The 20,000-nt window shown below is 41.0% G+C and overlaps 1 protein-coding gene across 3 annotated transcripts in view; it reads right to left on the reverse strand.

The window, feature by feature from the left end:
* Window positions 1-20,000, reverse strand: part of pcx (pecanex) — a 29,956-nt gene that overhangs the window by 645 nt on the left and 9,311 nt on the right. The window contains exons 2-19 of one of the 3 annotated variants that reach the window (XM_070117029.1): window positions 18,007-18,221; window positions 17,713-17,852; window positions 17,176-17,304; window positions 16,658-16,794; window positions 15,235-15,412; window positions 14,867-15,033; window positions 14,464-14,708; window positions 12,736-14,128; window positions 9,496-12,331; window positions 9,090-9,278; window positions 8,411-8,604; window positions 7,983-8,289; window positions 7,297-7,487; window positions 6,340-6,491; window positions 5,397-5,750; window positions 4,907-5,013; window positions 4,050-4,771; window positions 1-3,555 (exon numbers count right to left, since the gene is read on the reverse strand). The exon at window positions 1-3,555 is cut by the window's left edge and continues 645 nt beyond it. In XM_070117029.1, coding sequence (XP_069973130.1) covers window positions 3,274-3,555; window positions 4,050-4,771; window positions 4,907-5,013; window positions 5,397-5,750; window positions 6,340-6,491; window positions 7,297-7,487; window positions 7,983-8,289; window positions 8,411-8,604; window positions 9,090-9,278; window positions 9,496-12,331; window positions 12,736-14,128; window positions 14,464-14,708; window positions 14,867-15,033; window positions 15,235-15,412; window positions 16,658-16,794; window positions 17,176-17,304; window positions 17,713-17,852; window positions 18,007-18,221 — 7,938 coding nt within the window. In that variant the 3' untranslated portion in view covers window positions 1-3,273. Of the gene's footprint in view, window positions 3,556-4,049; window positions 4,772-4,906; window positions 5,061-5,396; window positions 5,751-6,339; window positions 6,492-7,296; window positions 7,488-7,982; window positions 8,290-8,410; window positions 8,605-9,089; window positions 9,279-9,495; window positions 12,332-12,735; window positions 14,129-14,463; window positions 14,709-14,866; window positions 15,034-15,234; window positions 15,413-16,657; window positions 16,795-17,175; window positions 17,305-17,712; window positions 17,856-18,006; window positions 18,222-20,000 lie in introns of those variants that run through there. The other 2 variants (XM_070117028.1, XM_070117030.1) reach the window with 2 other exon arrangements.

The following is a 20,000-nucleotide window of genomic DNA, read 5'->3' on the forward strand; positions in this document are numbered from 1 at the left end:
CACAGAAAGGATTTAATCTTTCGCATAAATCTTGTTTGAAAGTTACAAAAATTAGGAATAATATACAAATATATTAAATCTTCCAACAGTGCATCAGAAAGGAGAGCAAACAAAAACCAACATTCACCATCAAACTCCCTTCGCATTGCCTCATAACACGTTTGCGTCAATTCCTTTTCCACTTTTCCGTATCGACTATTTCTTTTATCACAGGTTTGTATTCCCTTCTTTGGAGACCTTTAAATGTCTCCTATACATGTATATCTATTCTTCAATGCAAGTCTTTTCAAAAGAAGACGCTATACACAACTGTCATCTACTCAGACAATGCATGTCATTACTAGAGCAAAGAGCGAAGGAAAACCATAACAGTTCTAATTAGTCCAACAAGGAGAAAAATAAATGTTTAGTACCTCTGCTGTGGTACAACTGTCAAGTTGGACAGGTTCTCCTTTGTTCTCATTATGCTTTTTGTACAATATGCCATCACTTTTTTTTTCCAATAGCAATGTGAGAATATGCACTTGAAATGGGAGCATTGTAATCTACTGCAGTATCAAAATATCATCAAACCCTTAACTGTTAGCAACACAAAGCTTATAATGTACAGATATATCAATTATTAACAATATCACTAAAAAAATTCATCCAAACCTTTCTTTTTATTGTACAAAGGTTACTCTTTTTTTTAACTAGAATTTACTAAGATCTCTGTGACCGTGAAATAAAATATGAATGCAGAGGAAATAAATATGCATTTCAGCTTCAACAAATATGCATGTAGAACTTCACTAAAAGGTGTAATCTGCATGAAAGAAAAAAGAACAAAGGAAAAAAAGGCCTATATCACTGTCATGTGACTCTACTTGAAAGCTAGTTCATTCCACAGACTAGCACAAAAATTCCATAGACTCTAGCACAAAATTTAAGTCGAATAAGGGCCACAACTCACCCCAATATCGGTGTATAGCAACCAAAAACCATATACAAGCTGCATTTTGTTAGAATTTCTTTGATGCCAACTAGGATTCCATTACAACAATGCTTTCAGTAGTTAATATCCCACAACAAACCTTTTTTTCTGCGCCAGAGTCTGAGGAACTGGCTATACTCCTTAACCCAAAGTCCTACTGGCTGCTCCCTTATACAACCTAAGCCTAACTGGTATTAAAGTATAGCTTTTTTCCACACTGACTGGCATGTGATGTCACTGCATCAAGTCACATAATGCTCTATAAAAAATGACTGCAAATACATTTAAAAGTATTGAACTACCAAATTGTGATATATATATAAAAATCTATATCTGTCTTGTATGTGTGTTCAAATATTAAGTAAATTCTATGCCTTGAAAATATATGGTGTAGGATACTCATTTTTTCCCCCCAACTGCTTTGCCCATCTCACAAATTCACTCACATTCCCCACAAACATTTACACTTTCATTCCTCCCTTCCTACTCTCACTTTCCATCACTCAAACCTCTCACACTCACTCACCCAACCCTCCCACACTAGCTCGCTCACTCACCCTGTAACTCTGCAAGAAGGATATCTATAGTAGTAGCCCATATATTACTGATAAAAGCTTAGCTGCAAGAGAATTGGGCTGTCTTCAAGGGCTGTCAACATTTCCCCTGCATGGTCTATTAGCAAATTTATTAAGTACATTGCAGTGCTAATTACAGTAAGGAAGAGAGAAGTGGATACAAAGAGGAAAGGGGAGAGGAAGAGAAAGGAGGAGGGAAAGGGAGAGGAAGAGGAAAAAGGATAGGAGAGAGAGAGAGAGAGGGGGAGAGAGAGAGAGAGAGAGGGAGGGAAAGAGAGAGAGAGGGAGGGAAAGAGAGAGGGAGGGAAAGAGAGAGGGAGGGAAAGAGAGAGGGAGGGAAAGAGAGAGGGAGGGAAAGAGAGAGGGAGGGAAAGAGAGAGGGAGGGAAAGAGAGAGGGAGGGAAAGAGAGAGGGAGGGAAAGAGAGAGAGAGGGAAAGAGAGAGAGGGGGAAAGAGAGAGAGAGAGAGAGAGAGAGAGAGAGAGAGAGAGAGAGAGAGAGAGAGAGAGAGAGAGAGAGAGTGTGTGTGTGTGTGTGTGTGTGTGTGTGTGTGTGTGTGTGTGTGTGTGTGTGTGTGTGTGTGTGTGTGTGTGTGTGTGTGTGTGTGTGTGTGTGTTTGATTTGCCTACACACATTTTTACAAATGTTTCAGAAATTTTCCAAATATATGTCTCAATTCACATCTCATTCCACATGAATGTCTATATCCATAAAAAAAATTGAGTGAAATTCTTGTGTAATCGAAAATGCACTTGCATAAAATTGCTAGAAAAGGAAATGAAAAATGAAGGTGGTACTGCGGTTTCCAATTTTGCTGAACACTTGAAACCTAGTACAGGCATCAGGCAATGTGCTTGAGAGAAATACAACCTACTGATTATTATAAAAGTTTAAAATTTCCAAAAACAAATCAGTATGTACAATCTTTTCTCTTTATAATTATTGGTTGACAAACTACTGGTCAAAAATCCTCAACAAATTTTGGTCCAAAACAAATTTTGCTTGGCTGCTTTGATATACCATTCACTACCATTCACCATATTCTTTAGAAACACTCTAAAATGTCAATGGGATTTTGGTCGTTATACCTTCCGATTGTGCAACAAAAAGTTTGACTGCATGAGGAATTCTACTATTCCAGCAATGGACTTTTTTCAGTATCTTTCCCCCCAAAAAAGAACAAGAAAGAAAAAAAGAAAATGACACTTTCACTTCATGCATCTGCTGTGCAAAATGCTTCACATTGTAAATCAGAATCATATTCTTAGTACAAAATCAACTGCTGTAGAAAAATATATAAAAATGAAAGATAACAAATAATAATAACAACTATTTCAAAAATTACTAATTAACCACATTATGCATAAAACCAGCCTGCCACAAGAATAAAGAAAAAAAAAATGCAGACAGACAGAATATCCAATTAATCATTCCCAATCAGCTTCTTGTTCGGATCTACAGTTAAACGACCTACTACTCTCAGTAACATTAAATGCACTAGGACTGAACTGAACACCTTAGCAAAAGTCACTTCTTTCTTTGGCTGGCCTAGTTTTCTTGGCTTCTATTTCCTACCACCTTGTCCCAGTTTATACCTCTAGCTGGCCTATATTATCAGCCAGCACATGCCTCCAGTTGGCCTGCACCTTCGGCTTATGATCTCAATCAGCCCACACCTCCAGATCATACCTTCGACTAGCCCATACCTCCAGTCATTAGGTCCCAACTAAACCTCGGCACCAAGATCCTGCACGGCGCTCTGGGCCACTGGAACGAACTTGTCCTCAATCTGAACAAGGAGGATGACACGGTCCACATGCGAACGAAGGCGGGGGTCTGGGTGGTGTGGGGTCCAAGTATGCACCACCGACCCTTCCATACCCTCAATGGGAACCCAGTGTCCCCAGAAGCTCCGCCCACCACGCTTCCTCATGCTTTCATCAGGCCAGACCACGTCAATGCGCCGACCCAGGTTTAAGGTGTCATAGACCTGGTTGGCATCTATTATCTAGAGGGGGAACATGGGGATTAGTTAGTCTGGTGCTGAAATGTATGATCTATATCCAAATGATAATGACAGATAATAATGATAATGAGTGATCATTATAATAATAATGATGATGGTGTAATAAAAAGTATCAATAACAGTAATATACTTTCAAGGAAATTACAAGGTATGTCATAGATGGAATGTAATATGCAAAAGAAAATTCCATAAAGCAAGAGGACATAACTTCAATACCAAATAAAAAAGAACACAAATTCCCAACCACATAAATCTGTATACCTATCATATATGAAAGTACAGAAAGGCAAAGTTATACTATATCCACAAGTTTCCATATAAATACTACTACAGCCATGCAACAGAATTTAAACCAAATTCATAACAGGAAATCATTGAAAACTTACAATTACTTAATCAGAAAGACAGAGAAAGTCAATACAGAGGAAGGAACAAATTAATGAAAATAAATAAAAATTAATAAAATTAATACTTACCCTCACTCTTTGCACATGCTTGTCTGGGGGTGGAGTGGTAAATTTTTCTTCACTTTCCTCATGCAGTGTTGTACATTCTTCCCTTAAGCTCGAGGCATCCCAGCCAGTCTCTCTTAAATGCACCTCTCTCGCTGTCACCACAGAGGGCACTGGAGGAACTTCACGGGCAGGAGTGGACAAGGACGAGGTGGGTGTACTGCGACTACTGGCTGATATCCCTGCACGCACCCTCTTCTCCCCTCCTACAAGTGAGCCTTCCCTTCCACTATGGAGAGAAATGTCCCTACCACTATGCAAGGACCCTTCTCTCCCACTGTGGAGTGACCCTTCCCGCCCGCTGTGTATGGAGCCGGCATCTCTCCCACTGTGGAGAGAGACGTCACGTGCACTCCAGTCCCTGTCCTTGCTACTGGCTGATCCCTCACTCAGTCCGTCTCTGTCTCTCGGGTCCAACCTGGAGAGCCCAGCTGTGGTATCAGAAAGGAGGCCAGCTAGACTTGCCAGAGTAGATGTTGACTGCTTGTTAGTTGGGCCAACAATCGATGACACTGTGGAAACGATGGATCCCCGGTTGGCATGCAGAGAGCCTCTTGAAAGGGACCCTCCGCGCCCAAGACTCCCATGGCCGAGGCTGCCTGTGGCTGTTACCAGGCTAAGGCCCCCAACCTGCGAGCCATCCTGACTGCCTCCAGATCCAAGGCTTGGAGGAACTGTTGTAAGCACTGAAAAAATTTTAAAACCATTAACTACAGTCTCAGTACTATTAAAGTGCATCCACAAAAATGCACAAGATAACCAATAGAACTCTATAACATATCTCTACAAGAAAAAATCATATTTCTTCATATAAACATTACCTTGGTGAAGTGGAATGGTATTATGATGAGGGTCAGCGACCCGCCCACATTCATTGTTCAAACCTGAGCTGCCACTTGAACACCCTTCACCACAACGCTGCCGCACCCTGGCAAAAGGAGAGGAACTTCATATCTTAGTCAGCAGATGCTTTTCCTAAAAAGAAGGGCATCATGAAACAGGTTCTTAAATTCAAAGGTGAGGTGAATCTTATCCTCCTACGAATAATACAATAATCCTTATATGGATCAGAATGTGTGGCAACAGATAAAAAGATGCCTACTCAAACTGAAAATGATACAGAAATCAATTTCTTTCACAAATTAGAAAACTTCCAAATCTAAGTACTTTTCATCTATGGCAACAGACTGAACACTTTCTGAAGACTATCTATCAACTCCAAAGAGGTAAGCAAAAGAAAAAGGGGGGGGAAAAAAGGTCAACCACCCTCAGCCATCTAAACCTAAAGCAGCAAAAGCACTTCATTCTCACCTCTTCCAAACACCAATGATCGTCTCCTTTATAAGCGTCAGACTAATTGGCCCACCACAGATGGCCTTCAGCTGGTCATTGGTGTCAGCGTAAGATGTGGTGAGTGGGGACACATAGATTGGGTAGCCAATGGGCTGGTCACACGAGGAATTTATGATGTTGCGAAGAGCTTGCTTGGCGTTCTGGATGGAGCCTCTCTCGGGGTTCCTGTTCCTCAGGTACACAAGCTCCTGCTGCTGACCGGCCCACAGCCCCCGCACACACTCTCGGTTCACTTTGATCACGCGGAAGGACAGGTGCCGTTTGTTGAGCATTATGATTTTGTATTCGTCGGCACCATCATCCATCACATGTCTGTGGGGGTGTTAGCGTATGTTTTTTAAAGTGGAAAAAGGGATTTAAGAAGATTTGGGTATTGTTTTTATGGGTCATTAATAAGGGAAAAAAGAAATTTCATATGGGCTCTTCTATTGCCTCAAAGAAAAGTGATACTAAGCAAGAGGATGATAGCAACAGTATCAAGAACTATAAGAGCAATAGCGCAAGCACTGGCACTAGTAAAAAAAAATCAATTCCTAATTGAAGAAACAAACACATAAATAAATAAATAAATATAATAATATAATAGTAGCAATAATAATCCTAAAAAATAAAAAATAAAAAATTATTATCAAAAGAAATAACAATAAAAATCTAATACATAATATCAACAATAATAATATTAGCAAATAAGAATAACAATGATCATATAAATAATATTAACAGAAAACACTAATAACAATAAAATATGTACTAAAATGCATATGGGCATATAAAGAATCAATATATTTGTGCAATTTTCATATACACTTGTAGACAGCTGATCTTAAACAGCCTATCAATACATGGACAGACAGGTAAACAAAACGACAAGATATCTGAACAAAAGATCGCACTAACTCACCTGAGGGCTAACAAGGAAGGCTTTCCAGAGAGGACGGCATTGCGCCAAGTGGGGTCTCCCTCATGGGAGATGACTAGCTGGGCCTCATGCTCAAGGATGGCATTATAGAGAGACTCGTGGTTGTCGTACTCATCAGGAAGCATGAAATGATCCTATTAGCAAGAAAAGAAAATACATAATTACAGGAATGAATAAAACTAATAAAACCATTATTTATTATAAACTATTTTTTAGGACCACCACTTTTGTTAAACTTTTTCTTTTTCTTATTTTAGAATTACAGACATACTTTTCTTTGTATACTATATTCCCGACAAAGTACATCTAAGTAGTGTATATATAAGTGACTTTCACAGAGAAAGTTCCACAGGAAAAAAAGTAGTAAAATTAATGTACTTATGGCATTGAGGCAATCATAAAAAAAATAAAATAAAATAACTTCAGTCTTTAGAAGAAGATATTGAAGTAAAGCACTATTCAGCACTAAACCTGTTGAAATTGAATTAATGAATTACAGCACTTTTTTTCAATATCTAAGAAAACAAATTCTTAAATCTAAGAAAATACCCTAAATGCCACTAAAACTTTTTTCTTCTTTTTCCTTTTTTTTTTGTAAAAGGTCTATTTCACTCTGTCCAAAACGGATGATCATTGAACATGACCACATAATTATAAACCTTCATAAATCTATTAGAGGATAGAAAATGTATACTTTTCCATAAATAACACAGTAATAAAATTGATTACTGAAGCCTGATAGACAAATCAGAATGCCATTGGAATAGTATAAACACTTCAACTTTTAATGTCAATGTCTCTATATTGTTAAATCCAAACAAACTTTTTTAGTAACACGGATACCAGATACTTCTGAACTTGATGTGAAAAGAAAAGAAAAGAGAGAGAGAGAAAAAAAAAAAAAAAAAAAAAAAAAATTGAAAAATGCAAATACATTACCTGGTGAAGCTTGAGACTCATCCTCACTCCCGGAGCAACCACACGCCTCAGTAGTTCCATATCCGTGAACACCCACTCGTCTCTCATGGACGTGATACGGAAGTCCCCCTTGAAGAGTGCATGGAGGCCATGGAGGAAGAAATCCACACTTGACATTGCGTTGTGGGATGCTGCGCCCAGGGCACGTCGTCCTGCAGGTTGGCATGGATGTTTGTTTTTTTTTCTTAATTATCAAGTGGTGGAAGCTATTATATAGGAATATTAACTTAAGCTCCATTAAGATTTCCTAAAGAGCATCATTTACCTTCCAATAGGCCATTAAATGCAGATTCCAAAATTTTAGAATATACTAATTTTTCATGAGTTATATATCTTAATCTTATCTGAATATTTGGCACTCTTTCCCACACACATGCCTTACTGCACCTAAACATGCCACCACCATCCATGCTTCCATAGACCTACACAAATATGCACATGTACAGTCGTTCATTCGCTTACAAGAGGCAATTATTTAAGTATATAAATTTGTACAGTACTATTAAATTCCTATCAAATCCTAGGAAAACTAAAAGACCCTTCCTTACATCACTCCACAAAAATTTAAAATAAGCAAGTCCTCAATACATTCTTTCCTTCCTTTCAAAAAAAAATCAACCTCCAGTCAACATAAACTTCCAGATTACCTAACAAACTGAGAGCCAGACAGAGGGAGATGAGATGTGACTCCCTCCCACTCTCAATGGCTTCTTGACCATTGCCTGATCCTCTCCTGGTGACGCAATAGACAATCCATTCGTGGTAGACGTTGCAGAAGCTGGTTCGGGTAATACCAGATTCCTTGAAATCATAATCTTCATCTATGTTGAGGTTGAAGATGGGATCAAGGTCCACGAATTTCTTATCTCGTGTGTGTGAGAGCGAGGCATTAATTTCGGCATTTTCTAACCATTCTTTCAGCTTTGGCGATCTTACTACATAGAAGATGATACTCTGCAAAGACAGAACTAGGTTACAAATTATTCTAGTTCTATTTACACTAATCTCATTAACAGTAACAACAAAATGGAAGATAATGAAATGAGGCCTTCTACTTCTAGAGCCACGCACACACCTTCACATAGTATGTGATGAGAATCTTCCGCAGCTCAAATATCTGGAGCATGGAGGCGGCAGAGTTGTCTGAGATGGAATAACCCTCCAGAACATATTTTGTGGCTGTGACCTCCCAGGCCAACCATCTCTGGTTGAAGGCTGCATTGGCACTGAGCAGGTGGGGCAAGTGGCCAGGTTCACAACAGCAGCAGCCTGTAGGTACCCATGGAAAGATTATACCCAAAACATTTATAACATGTGAAGAAAAATAATAACAAAAAAAATAATAATAATAAAATACATCAACAAAGCCATATAGGCTTAACTGTCTTCTGAAAAGCTCCATGAAGCCATTAATATGAAAAGAGGTCTTGGATCATATCTACCTAAATGCTTTTTTTACATACCAAGATTTCCATTCAAACTTTACATCTATCAATTTTGTAAAGCAAGCCTACATCATATATAAGGACTGAATACATAAACAGAGTAGGTACTGCATCTCTATTATATTTACTTTCCTATCCACTATCTATTCAGGCACTGGCAAATGATGAATTTTAGTTACATCTGTTTTCTTGATTACTATGCACATTACACCTGTGGTATCCAACATGTTCCAGCACTTTACATAAAACAAAGCCAATCCATGGTATCACTAGTAAACATAATAGTGATAATCAAGTTTTATATATTACCTGCATCCTCCTCAACACCCTCTGAGATAGCTTCAACCTCTCGCTGCTGACAATAAGTGCCACGGAACTCCAGCCCACGCATTTGGAATGTCACAAGACCATTGCCAAGCTCAATGATGTGTACAAGGCAATTGAGATAATCCGAGGCAAGAACAAAGCAGTCTCCCTGGCTGGCTGCTCCCCATCGACCTAAAAGACATTCATGCTTTGTTTAATATACAAAATATGAATCATATGTAATGTATTATGAAAGTTCCTAATATCAAAATACCAAATCTTAAAAATCTAACTGATATATAAACAATTCATGACAATTTTCTTTCCCTACTCAAAAAAAAGAAAAAAAGAAAAGAAAAAGAAATATAAATGCAAATACAAATCAAAATGAATAACAAAAATCACATACCCATCTGGAGGTCTCCACAGAGGGAGTGCTGTAGTGATCTAGTCAGATGTTCATAGAAGATGGAGTTGAGGTTGTTGTCATCCGAACCTGGATTCCTCTCCAAGTGCGAAGAGAGGCGGGTGTTGGAGTGGTCGACGCGCTTTGTGTTATAGTCGCGCTCCCAGAACTTGATCGGGCGGATGTAGGAGGTGATGAAGATGGCTGAGCCCAAGATTGGGTTGAGCGGAGTAGACAGGATAGCAGAGACAGCAGCTTGTACGAAGAGCATAGCAGAATGGGGAACACTGAATGGCTGGGCAAATGCATGGAAAGCTGATCCCCATGTTATCTGCCATGGGGCTATGTATGTTACAATGAATTTCATTTTCAGCAGGAATTCATACACTCTGGAAAAAATTATCCCCATAATGAAGTAATCCACTAAAAAGGTCTGGGATTTATCCTTAAAATCACATTCAAAGAAAAGTTTGGCAAAAGCCAGGATGAGGTATTGAGACTCCGGCTGGGAATACACACTGCGCAGACACTTGACACCACAGATCACTGTCATTAGCGTTCCAATGTTGAGCCCATGGTTTTCTATCAACGTTGGCGCATCTTTGGTTAAGGCACAGAGAAAAAGTACTGGATAAACAATATTTTTTTCTATAATACACAACCATACATACACTTTTTCAAACCACATGATTTTGGCAGCATCATAAACTTCAAATTGACTGTACTCATGCGTTCTACAAACTGGATGTGCCACACATAGCCACGGCAGCTGTTTTCTTAACTGCGGTATTATGTAATGGTTCAGGAAGCCAAACACGGTAGCAAATATCCAAAGAGCAGTTATTAGATCTGGGCTTTTCCCATCTAAGAGCACTTTGAACACTGTACTGGAGTGTATGGCGAACACCCCCACAGCTATCACCGTACACAAGATAGCATCATGGACCAGGCGAGCATGCACCGTGTTGCGCAACTTTTCTGGTAGTGGATCCGTCAGTTCATCTGCTTCCTGGGGAGGCTGGGGGTTGTTGGTCCCGGCTTCCCTGCGCAATTCTTCAGGCCACATGTGCTGTTGGATGAGGCGCCAGAGAGTGGTGGGGTCCGAGGCAGATCGGCTCAGGTGGTAGCTGAAGGCAACTGCTAGGCCGCAAAATATGGAGTAGAGAATGTGCTGGGTCTGAGCTTCAGGCTCTCGGAGGCCACCATAGGCAAATCCAAAGAGGAAGAGCACAGTGAGGATGGAACGCCCTACGCAATACAGAGCTGAGGTAAGGCTTGTGGTTGCGTTCCCACCAAAGACATGAATGTCTGTCTGCTCTAGAATGTACATGAGGAAAGTATTAACCTGAGGCAAAAGCCCAAGACTAAATATAAGTGGGAAGAACAGTATAAACAGCAACAAGAAATCTCTACACTGATGCATCTCCCTGTTAGTAAATTCAATGCCATAGAGGCTGAAAGAGAGCCAGTTGCTATGACTATCTAGGTACAATTGTATGAGAAGTATGATACTACAGCAAAGAATGAAGTACACAGGTCTACTGTAGAGAATAACACGGTTGTAACCATGGGTGGGGGAAGCTGCGTCTGGCTGTACACTCTTGAACAATGAGTACTGACAACTTGCCATGACAAAACAAAATATAAATACCCTCAATTCCTGATAAAACTCTTTATAAAGAATTATACACCCTAAAACGCTAACCATTATAGCAAGGAGTATACAGATTGAATTTTCTAGAACTGTAATATTCCTGTCCAATAAAGCTAACAGGAAAAGTCTATCAAACTTGATCTTCACAGACTTCTTCCCACAAATCTTAAATTTATAGTACTGTATTGTTTGAGGTGCAGTAACTGGGAACTTGAGTTTGTTGGCTGAGAGACCACGGTCCAAGTCCATGTCAAGTCCACTAGGCCAGCTTATATTCCCAAGGGCCTCAGAGGTGATGATGGAACCTGCTGCAGTGCCCGGACGGTTGCTAGAGCGTCTTCGCTCAAAGAAAGCATTTGTGAAGAGCTGGAGAGGGTTATGAGGAGCCCCTATGCTTAGTAACTGTAAATGGTGACGTGTTTCCGAAGACAAAAGGGGTAGATCTCGTCCACCCCTCGGCCCTACTGTTACACGTGGCAATGGATCTGGTTCACTTGGCCCTTCCTGATTACTTCTGTCCTGGTCTCTTGAAGTTGTCCCACTTGCAGAGACTGGTGGTGATATGGAGCCTCTCCGTCCCGCACTCGAAGAGACTGGTACTACAGCTGAACTCGTCGTTGGATCGGAGATGGATGCTACGGCAGGAGGAGCTTTACAGATTTCTGGCCAGGCCGAAGGTAGCGAGGCAGGGGGGAAGTGGTTATCGAGAATAACTGTTAGCCCTGAGCAGAGGGACATTGAAGAACTGCTAAGTGAAAGATCCCCTCTCGTTAGTCCTGGGGCATTCTGACCATTACTGCTGCTCTGACTGGGTCCCTGAAGGTTGTTGCTTGTCCGCCTCAACAATTTATTCAAGACTTTGTGGTCGCTGACAGGCACTACACTCGATGCTGTACTAACACCCCGATCATTGAATGTGTAAGTGAACCAGTTCCCCCGCTCGTCCTGGAAGCAGTGGACGGCTCCATCGCTGGTATCTTCGTGAGAGGAGGCCAGGTGAGTGCCAGGGGAGGAGAGTGAGGAGAGGGCTGAGAGAGGAGGCCCTCCTTCCCCTACAGTGGAATCCATGGAAAAGGAGGACGTGGTACCTCCCCCATCCAAGCGCTTTTCAAGGGGAGTCCTGTGTGGGACACTCTCCTCGTCACTGTCGCCTCCCCCTGATGATGCAAGGAAGGGGCTAGGTCTCTGCAAAGGCAAGTTGGAGAGAAGTGTAATTAAATCATCAGATCCAATGCAAAAAGGATTCCATTTCCTAACACATAAACAGTACTTAATATCTGAAACCATTCAAAAAGACACATGCATATATATAAGTATATCGTATATATACACTTCAATAAATCTTTAGATTTAGATTAAATGAAAAATGCATATAACATGTACAATATGAAAAACAATTATCATTTATATGCCAAGTTGTAGATAATCAAATTATTGAAACACTTCATTTAAAAAGCATTTAACAAATCTACTGCAGCCACAATAGTAAATGGGATTATTACAAAAAATCTATATATTCCACCAAATTTTGTCCTTATTCATTAACTTTTATGAATGTAATTGAACATAACGAAAAATATTTTGCCCACCTGAGAAGAATGGTTTCTGTGACCATCCTTATAAGCAGGTGACAGGGTGGTGGTGAGGCTAGTGGTGAAGGTGGTGGTGAGGGAGGTGGTCAGTGTGGTTGTGAGCAAAGATGAGAGATCAGATGGGTCACTGGGTGACGTTGGAGGGGAGGCTGCACTGCCAGCCACGTGCCTTCTGCGCCTCACGGCAGGCTTCCTGTACAGATGGGATTCAACAGGTTTCTCATTTACCTTGACAGCCTGGCTGGGCGTGTCAGAGGGTCCAGAGCCAAGAAGAGTGCTCTGGCCACCTCTGATCGCCTCACCAATGCCTCCCTCTTGCTCTAACCGCTGCTTCAAGACAACCAGTTTCTGAATGTCACATTGCTGTGGGTCGTGAAGGGAGCTGTTCAGTATGTCCAAGAGCCTTCGTACGAGGTCCTCCATGGTCACCGAGGCTTCCCTGCTCCCCCTCTCACCCCCAGCATTCGGCTCTACTTCTTCTACAACGACACCCTGTCTCCTTTTTTTAGGAATGGCCCCCTGACTGGCCTGCCCACTCTGGCCAGCAGGCTGTTGCAAGGCCATGGCACAAGGTTCAGAGGGACTTTCAGGTGAGGAACGGATGACATTCCAGCTGTCATCTTCACTGTTTTGGGAGGAGTGTCTTCTCTGGTTGCTCCGCTCACTCGGGGCACGAGCAACATCGGCAAACTCCGAATCCGAGTCACTGTGGGAGAAGAGCCAATCCAGACCGGGACTCGAGGATCTGCTCTCCATGTTATCACCCACCAGAAGTTCCTGCGAGTTTCTCACATTGCGTGTCCTGAGCTCGTCACAAACTAATGGCGGTTCATCTCCAGTGTGTTGTGGAATGGTTGAGGTTTCCTCCATGTCCAGCACCACTTCTTCCCTGCTACTTCTGTGGTGGGTCAGCTCCAGGCCCTCACAGCTTGCATTCTTTTTGCTGCCCCCTCCCTCATCACAGTTGCCATTCCCACTGCACTTAGAGTTAACATTATCACAGTCAAGGTTACCTAGGGACTGTCTATGAAGACTAAACTGATCTGCTACGCTGCTCAATGTCTCATCCGAACTGCTAGACATCTTCACAACACTTAGCGTATCAGAACTGCTCTCGTCGTCTGCGTAAATGTTTTCAAATGTGAGTGTGCACACTTTGAAATTATCTCCTTCCACCTTGGGCTTATCTCGGAACTTGGCTATGGCAGAGCTGCTGCGGAACACGAGAGGCTGGTACGCACGGCCCGAGTTTCGAGGCGTGGGTGCCAGCCTTGTGTTGCCGGAGCGGACCCTGCGCCCCCCCGAACTTTTCCCCTCGAGACTCTGGTGGCGTGTTAGCAGAGGTGAATGCGATCCTTTGGTTGGACCCTCCTCATCTGTCTCACCCTCACTGCAGAAGAAAAGAAAATAAACTTCATATTTCAAGGTTAAGATTTTGAAAGCATATCACAAGAGGTATGAAAAAAAAAAACATCCTTCTCATTTTATTATATAAGATTACTTCTATTGAAAAGACAAAAATATAACACATTTCTTTAAACCCAAATCTCTATCATGACCTCTAATAAAGTCATCTCTCGAGGCCACACACAAAAATTCACGTTATAGAGTAGTATAACTGGTTCTAGCTATTTCAGCTGAAATATCAATAAACGTACGAATCATGCAATCATTATATGCCCCAAGTCCATATCACCCAACATGCAATCACAGCACAAGACTCACCTATTCACACTGCAACAGCTTCCAGTATTGTTATCACAGGTATTGCTCCGCTCCTCGATAACAGAAATGTTACCCAGCTCAGAGCCACAGGTGGGCGCAAGAGAGAGTTTTCGACTGTGGTGATGGGGAGGATGTTGGTGGTAGCGGTGGTGGGATTGATGGTGGTGGTGGTGCCGACTGTGGTGGTGACGATGGTGGTGGTGATGCTGTTGGTGCCGCCTGCCACTGTCCTCGCCAATAATTACCTAGTTTTGTACAGATATAGGTTACATATTGGTACCTTATTTAACCAAAACAGTTGAAATCTATCATATGTGCACACATACTTGAGCAGACACACACATGCGGACTATATCATATTACATTATCTATTCATACCAAAACCCTCATTTCACATATTGACCTCTAAGCTGACAGGGTGAGATGGAGGTTCGGCTGCTGAAGGAAGTGATGATGGAGATGGTGTGGTGGAGGAGACGGCAGTCACCCCTCCAGAGACCCCCTCCAGCCCCAGGGAGGTACTGCCGTGATGAGCACCCGTCCGGTAATGCACACTGCTGCCCTTGTCCCCTGGAATCATACACATAAGGTAAAGGAGACACCGTATGTACCAAAATCAAGACATACAAAAACAATACAAAGAAATACAAACTGCAATATCAAAACACAGAACATACGAGATACAACATATATCAAAACCCTTTTCAATAGATTATTAACACAGGCACATCACAGACCTACTAAGAATGAACTCTCTGTCGTAACCCTCACCTTTGGCACTTTTAGAATAGACAATGTCCACCGAGTGAGCATCGCCGAGGGTAGTTGTTGCAATTGAGCCAGCCGATGCGGCATTTCTTCGGAGACGCTTGTGCCCCCTTGTGTTGTGGGAACTACTGCTACTGACAGTGGGCATGGATGAGTCCTCTCCATCACACCAACCAAAAGACTGGATCAGGAGATAAAATAAATAAATAAATAAATATATATATATATATATATATATATATATATATATATATATCCATATATATATATATATATATATATATATATATATATATATATATATATATATATACATATATATCCGTATATATATATATATATATATATATATATATATATATATATATATATATATATATATATATATATATATATCCGTATATATATATATATATATATATATATATATATATATATATATATAAATATATATATATATATATATATAATTATATATATATATATACATTGTTTAGGCATATTTTTAAGGTAAGTTATTTCTACTCATCCACCTTTGTGATTTAATGCGTGAGTATTATTTTAAGAAAAGATCATTCATAGGAAAACACATGGAGGAGGAAGAAGAGGAGGAAGAAGAAGAAGAGGGAGAAGTAGGAAGAGAAGAGGAGGAGGAGGAGAAGAGAAGAGGAGGAGGAGGAAGGAGAAGCGGAGGAGGAGGAGAGGAACAGGAAGAGGAGAGGAACAGGAGGAGGAGAGAAGAGGAGGAGGAAGAGGAGGAGGAAGAGGAGGAGGAGGTGGGGGGGAAGAGGAGGAGGAGGAGGAGGAGGAGGAGGAGGAGGAGGAGGAGGAGGAGGAGGAGGAGGAATAGGAGGAGGAGAGAGAAGGAGGAGGAGAAAGAGAGAGGAGGAGGAGGGGAGAAGAGGAGAGAAGAGGAGGAGGAGGAGGAGGAGGAGGAGGAGGAGGAGGAGGTGGAGGAGGAGGAGGAGGAGGAGGAGGAGGAGGAAGAAGAGGAGGAGGTGGAGGAAGAAGCGGAAGAGGTGGGGGTGGAGGAGGAGGAAGAGGTGGAGGGAGAAGGAGGAGGTGGAGGAGGAGGAGGAGGAGGAGGTGGAGGAGGAGGAGGAGGAAGAGGAGGAAGAGGAAGAGGAAGAGGAAGAGGAAGAGGAGGAGGAAGAGGAGGAGCAGGAGGAAGAAGAGGAGGAGCAGGAGGAAGAAGAGGGGGAGCAGGAGGAAGAAGAGGGGGAGCAGGAGGAAGAAGAGGAGCAGGAGGAAGAAGAGGAGGAGCAGGAGGAAGAAGAGGAGGAGCAGGAGGAAGAAGAGGGAGGGAAATGAAGAGAGGAGGTGGAAAAGGAGGAGGATAATACTCAATTATCAAAAAATCTTCCATCAACTCTCAACCACAGGCCACTAACTTGCCACAAAACCCCAAAGCAACACCCAAACTAACCTGTGAATGTTTTGATATGGTAGAGTGATTTAGTGTCTCGGTGATCTCAGCAACACTGCCCAGCATGCCCTCCGACACACACAGGCCACGGCTGCTACTGGATGGTCCTACGATACCCACACCACCTCCAACACCACCTGTTGGAGTGAGGAAGAGAGAGGTGGGGATGTTTAAGATTTGAGTTCGGGTATATAGAAAATTTTGGAAAAATATCCAATCAATAACAGCACATTAATATATCTTTAGCAGCGTGATCATAATAATTCCAGTATTCTCTGTTGAACAAAGAGAATAATTCAAATACATCAATCCACCCTATCTCCCCAAAACACCAATAAACCAATAAAATGGTAACAATAAAAATCTATACAATAACCTCTGCCCCCCCAAAAAAAATATCTTATATACTGATAAAATGGTAACAATAAAAATCAATTGGACAATCCCCCTCAAAAGAGTAAGCTTCAGTATCTCCACTATCCTTAAATGAATCACAAGCAGGAAAGTCGCAAACTGACCTTTTGACCTCTTCTCTCTCGTGTTTGTGTCCTGAGTTTCGTTAGATGTGCCTGGTAGCGCAGAAGCCTCGCACTTCGTTCCTTCTTCACTTCCTGAGCTGTCTTTATGGTGAACATCAGCTTTTAAGTCTGCAACAAAGAAAGAATAGGCTACTGTAACAACAAGAAAGTATTTGGGAAGGGAACGATTAAGAAAAAATTAATGGCACAGATTAAGCTTTTTTGGGTCCATAAATTCTGGATAATTTTTCTATCAACCTTTTCAAATAAATCAAGCCTTTCAAAAAAATTTACACACACAATGGAAAAGAAGGAAGAGAATTAATACAAATGAGAAAATGACATTGAATAATAAAAGATACACATTATATTTTCTTATCTTCACAGAATTGTTATTATTATTATTACTGCATTATTATCATCATTGTTATTACATTCTTATCATCACTATTATCATTATTGCTATTACTTTTAGTAATAGCAATGGTGATAATAATCCAAACAGGTCTGAAAACAAAAAAAACAAAAACTCCTTACCTATTGTTGCCGGAGGTTGACTGGTGTGCGTGCCTGAAGCCTCCATGATGGAGTTCCGCGAACTGCACCCAACAGGAGGGGTCTCACTCTCGCCACCTTTGCTGTTCACCACCTGCATCTCGATGGCCTCAAAGGAACTGCTGCTGTGATCCGAAGAGAGAGAAGATGAGCACACAATGGTTCAAACTTTAATGTTGTACTATTCCTATTATACAAACACCAAAGGAAAGAGGACGAAAAGGAAGAAAGAAATAAAAATAACGACCAGAAGCATATGAATGAAAATCTCCTAACCTCATCTGTTGGGTAGGGAGGGTAGAGTTGGGGTGGTGGACGGGCGTGTTGATATCGTTGTTGGTGGTGGGGGTGGCGGGGGTGAGCTCCTCCTCCAGACAGTCGGTGGTGTCAAACATATGGTGGAGCAGGTGGTTGACCACCTTGATCCCCACCACCACTATCGAAAGTATCACTAGATGAGCGACCCATCCTGCTACCCACCATCCACAGTACTAGGGAGGAGAGAAGAAACATTAGGAACAATTATTACCTCGGCACTAAGAAATAAAGAAACATCATGAGACTAAAATTAATGGCACCAAATGGCTCCTCACCTGGTATGGAAAATGAGGAAAAAGCATATGCAGTTGTTAACAAAATTTCTAAGTTACAATAATAACCCCCTGGATCTGGTTGCAATGGTTACATAAGTGGCCAGCATCCCAGGCGTTTGGCGTGTAGGCCGGGTGTACACGAACACCCATGAGCAGTGACAAGACTCTGTACCTACACTTAGAGAAGTTATTTTGAGAAAGCTTTTTTAACTTTATTGCCATTTCCCAATGTCCATATTTGTCTTTTGATTTGCTTTATCCAGATGGTAATTACTTATTTTCCTTGCACAGACTCCATATCATCTCTCTATGTAATAAACAGCTCAGTGCAAGAAAAAAAAAATATATGGAACATTTGGTTATTTGTGTCACTGCTACGCACATTACATTCCACATTTGTTTATCGATGGGAACAATGCTAAAGCCCCCTTCTAAGTGCCAAATGAGTCAAATCACACAGAGGTTTGTGCACTTGTGGCGAGTCTTTTCCGTCACCCTGGCCTTCGCTCTTGACACTTTGTTCACGTCACCTGAGTAGCTGTCCAAATTTTTAATTGACATGATCCCAACGTCATCCAGATCCAAGGGGTTAAGTCAGAAAAAACCTGTGGCAAATGCTTTGGCTATTATGTAAGTTGGATCAATGATAGGAAACGCACACACCAATGAAGTCCTCACCCTGATGTGCTTATTTCCTACCACAATAAGACACGCATTTAATTCATATCATATAAGCTGAGCACACTTAATATACTAGCCCTAAAGAATTACATCATAGACACATTCCTTTAAATTAAGGCTGATGACTTGTGATTTGCACAGAGGAAAAAATTAGCGTACACATATATATGATTCATATACATATTCATATATACATATATATACAAATATGTGCCAAATGATGCCATATTTCATAGAATGGTCTCTGAAATTGGTGCCTAACAGGTCTACTTCAGCAGAATTTGAGCAGAAGGCCCCAAACTATATTTAATTAGATCTTCCCAATATCATCAACTAGTACTATAATATCTAGAGTACTCTAATAATCAGCATCACATTGCATATAAAAACACAAGCAAAAACCCAAATACCAATTCATCTTACTATATCTCCTCAGTGGGTATGGCTATAGACATCATGATGTAACATGACATGTGAACGCATCACGATTTGCAACTGTATACAGATTAGGCCTAGCCATAAACTCTAGACTGTTGCATAATATTACATCACAAATAAATCATGCCCCGTTACCTTTCGGATATTTCTATCTCTCAAGCTATCCATTTCCATTTCCATTTATACTGTTTATGTTTAACGAAACATCCATTTGTGTTCACAGTATCAAATAAAGAAAAAATCTTTTACAGATTGTCATATATAGTGACCCAACAGTAATTATCCTAAAACTGAACAAAAACATTCATAAACAAAATCTTCCTCAACAAAATAATACAACAGTAGCAGTAATTCCATCATGTCAAACATCACATAACAAGAAAATGGTAAATATCACAATGAGGAAAATATTCTGGAAAAAATATATGAAGTACAGCAAGACAAAATTTCCAACAGAACTCATTCCAAAAGAAAAACAATAATCAAAGAGATTAATAAAAATACAATAACAAGAGTAATAACAATTCTAATAGGAATGATAATGACAATAATAATATC

The sequence above is a fragment of the Penaeus vannamei genome, chromosome 39, assembly GCF_042767895.1.
Source record: "Penaeus vannamei isolate JL-2024 chromosome 39, ASM4276789v1, whole genome shotgun sequence".
Lineage (NCBI taxonomy): Eukaryota > Metazoa > Arthropoda > Malacostraca > Decapoda > Penaeidae > Penaeus > Penaeus vannamei.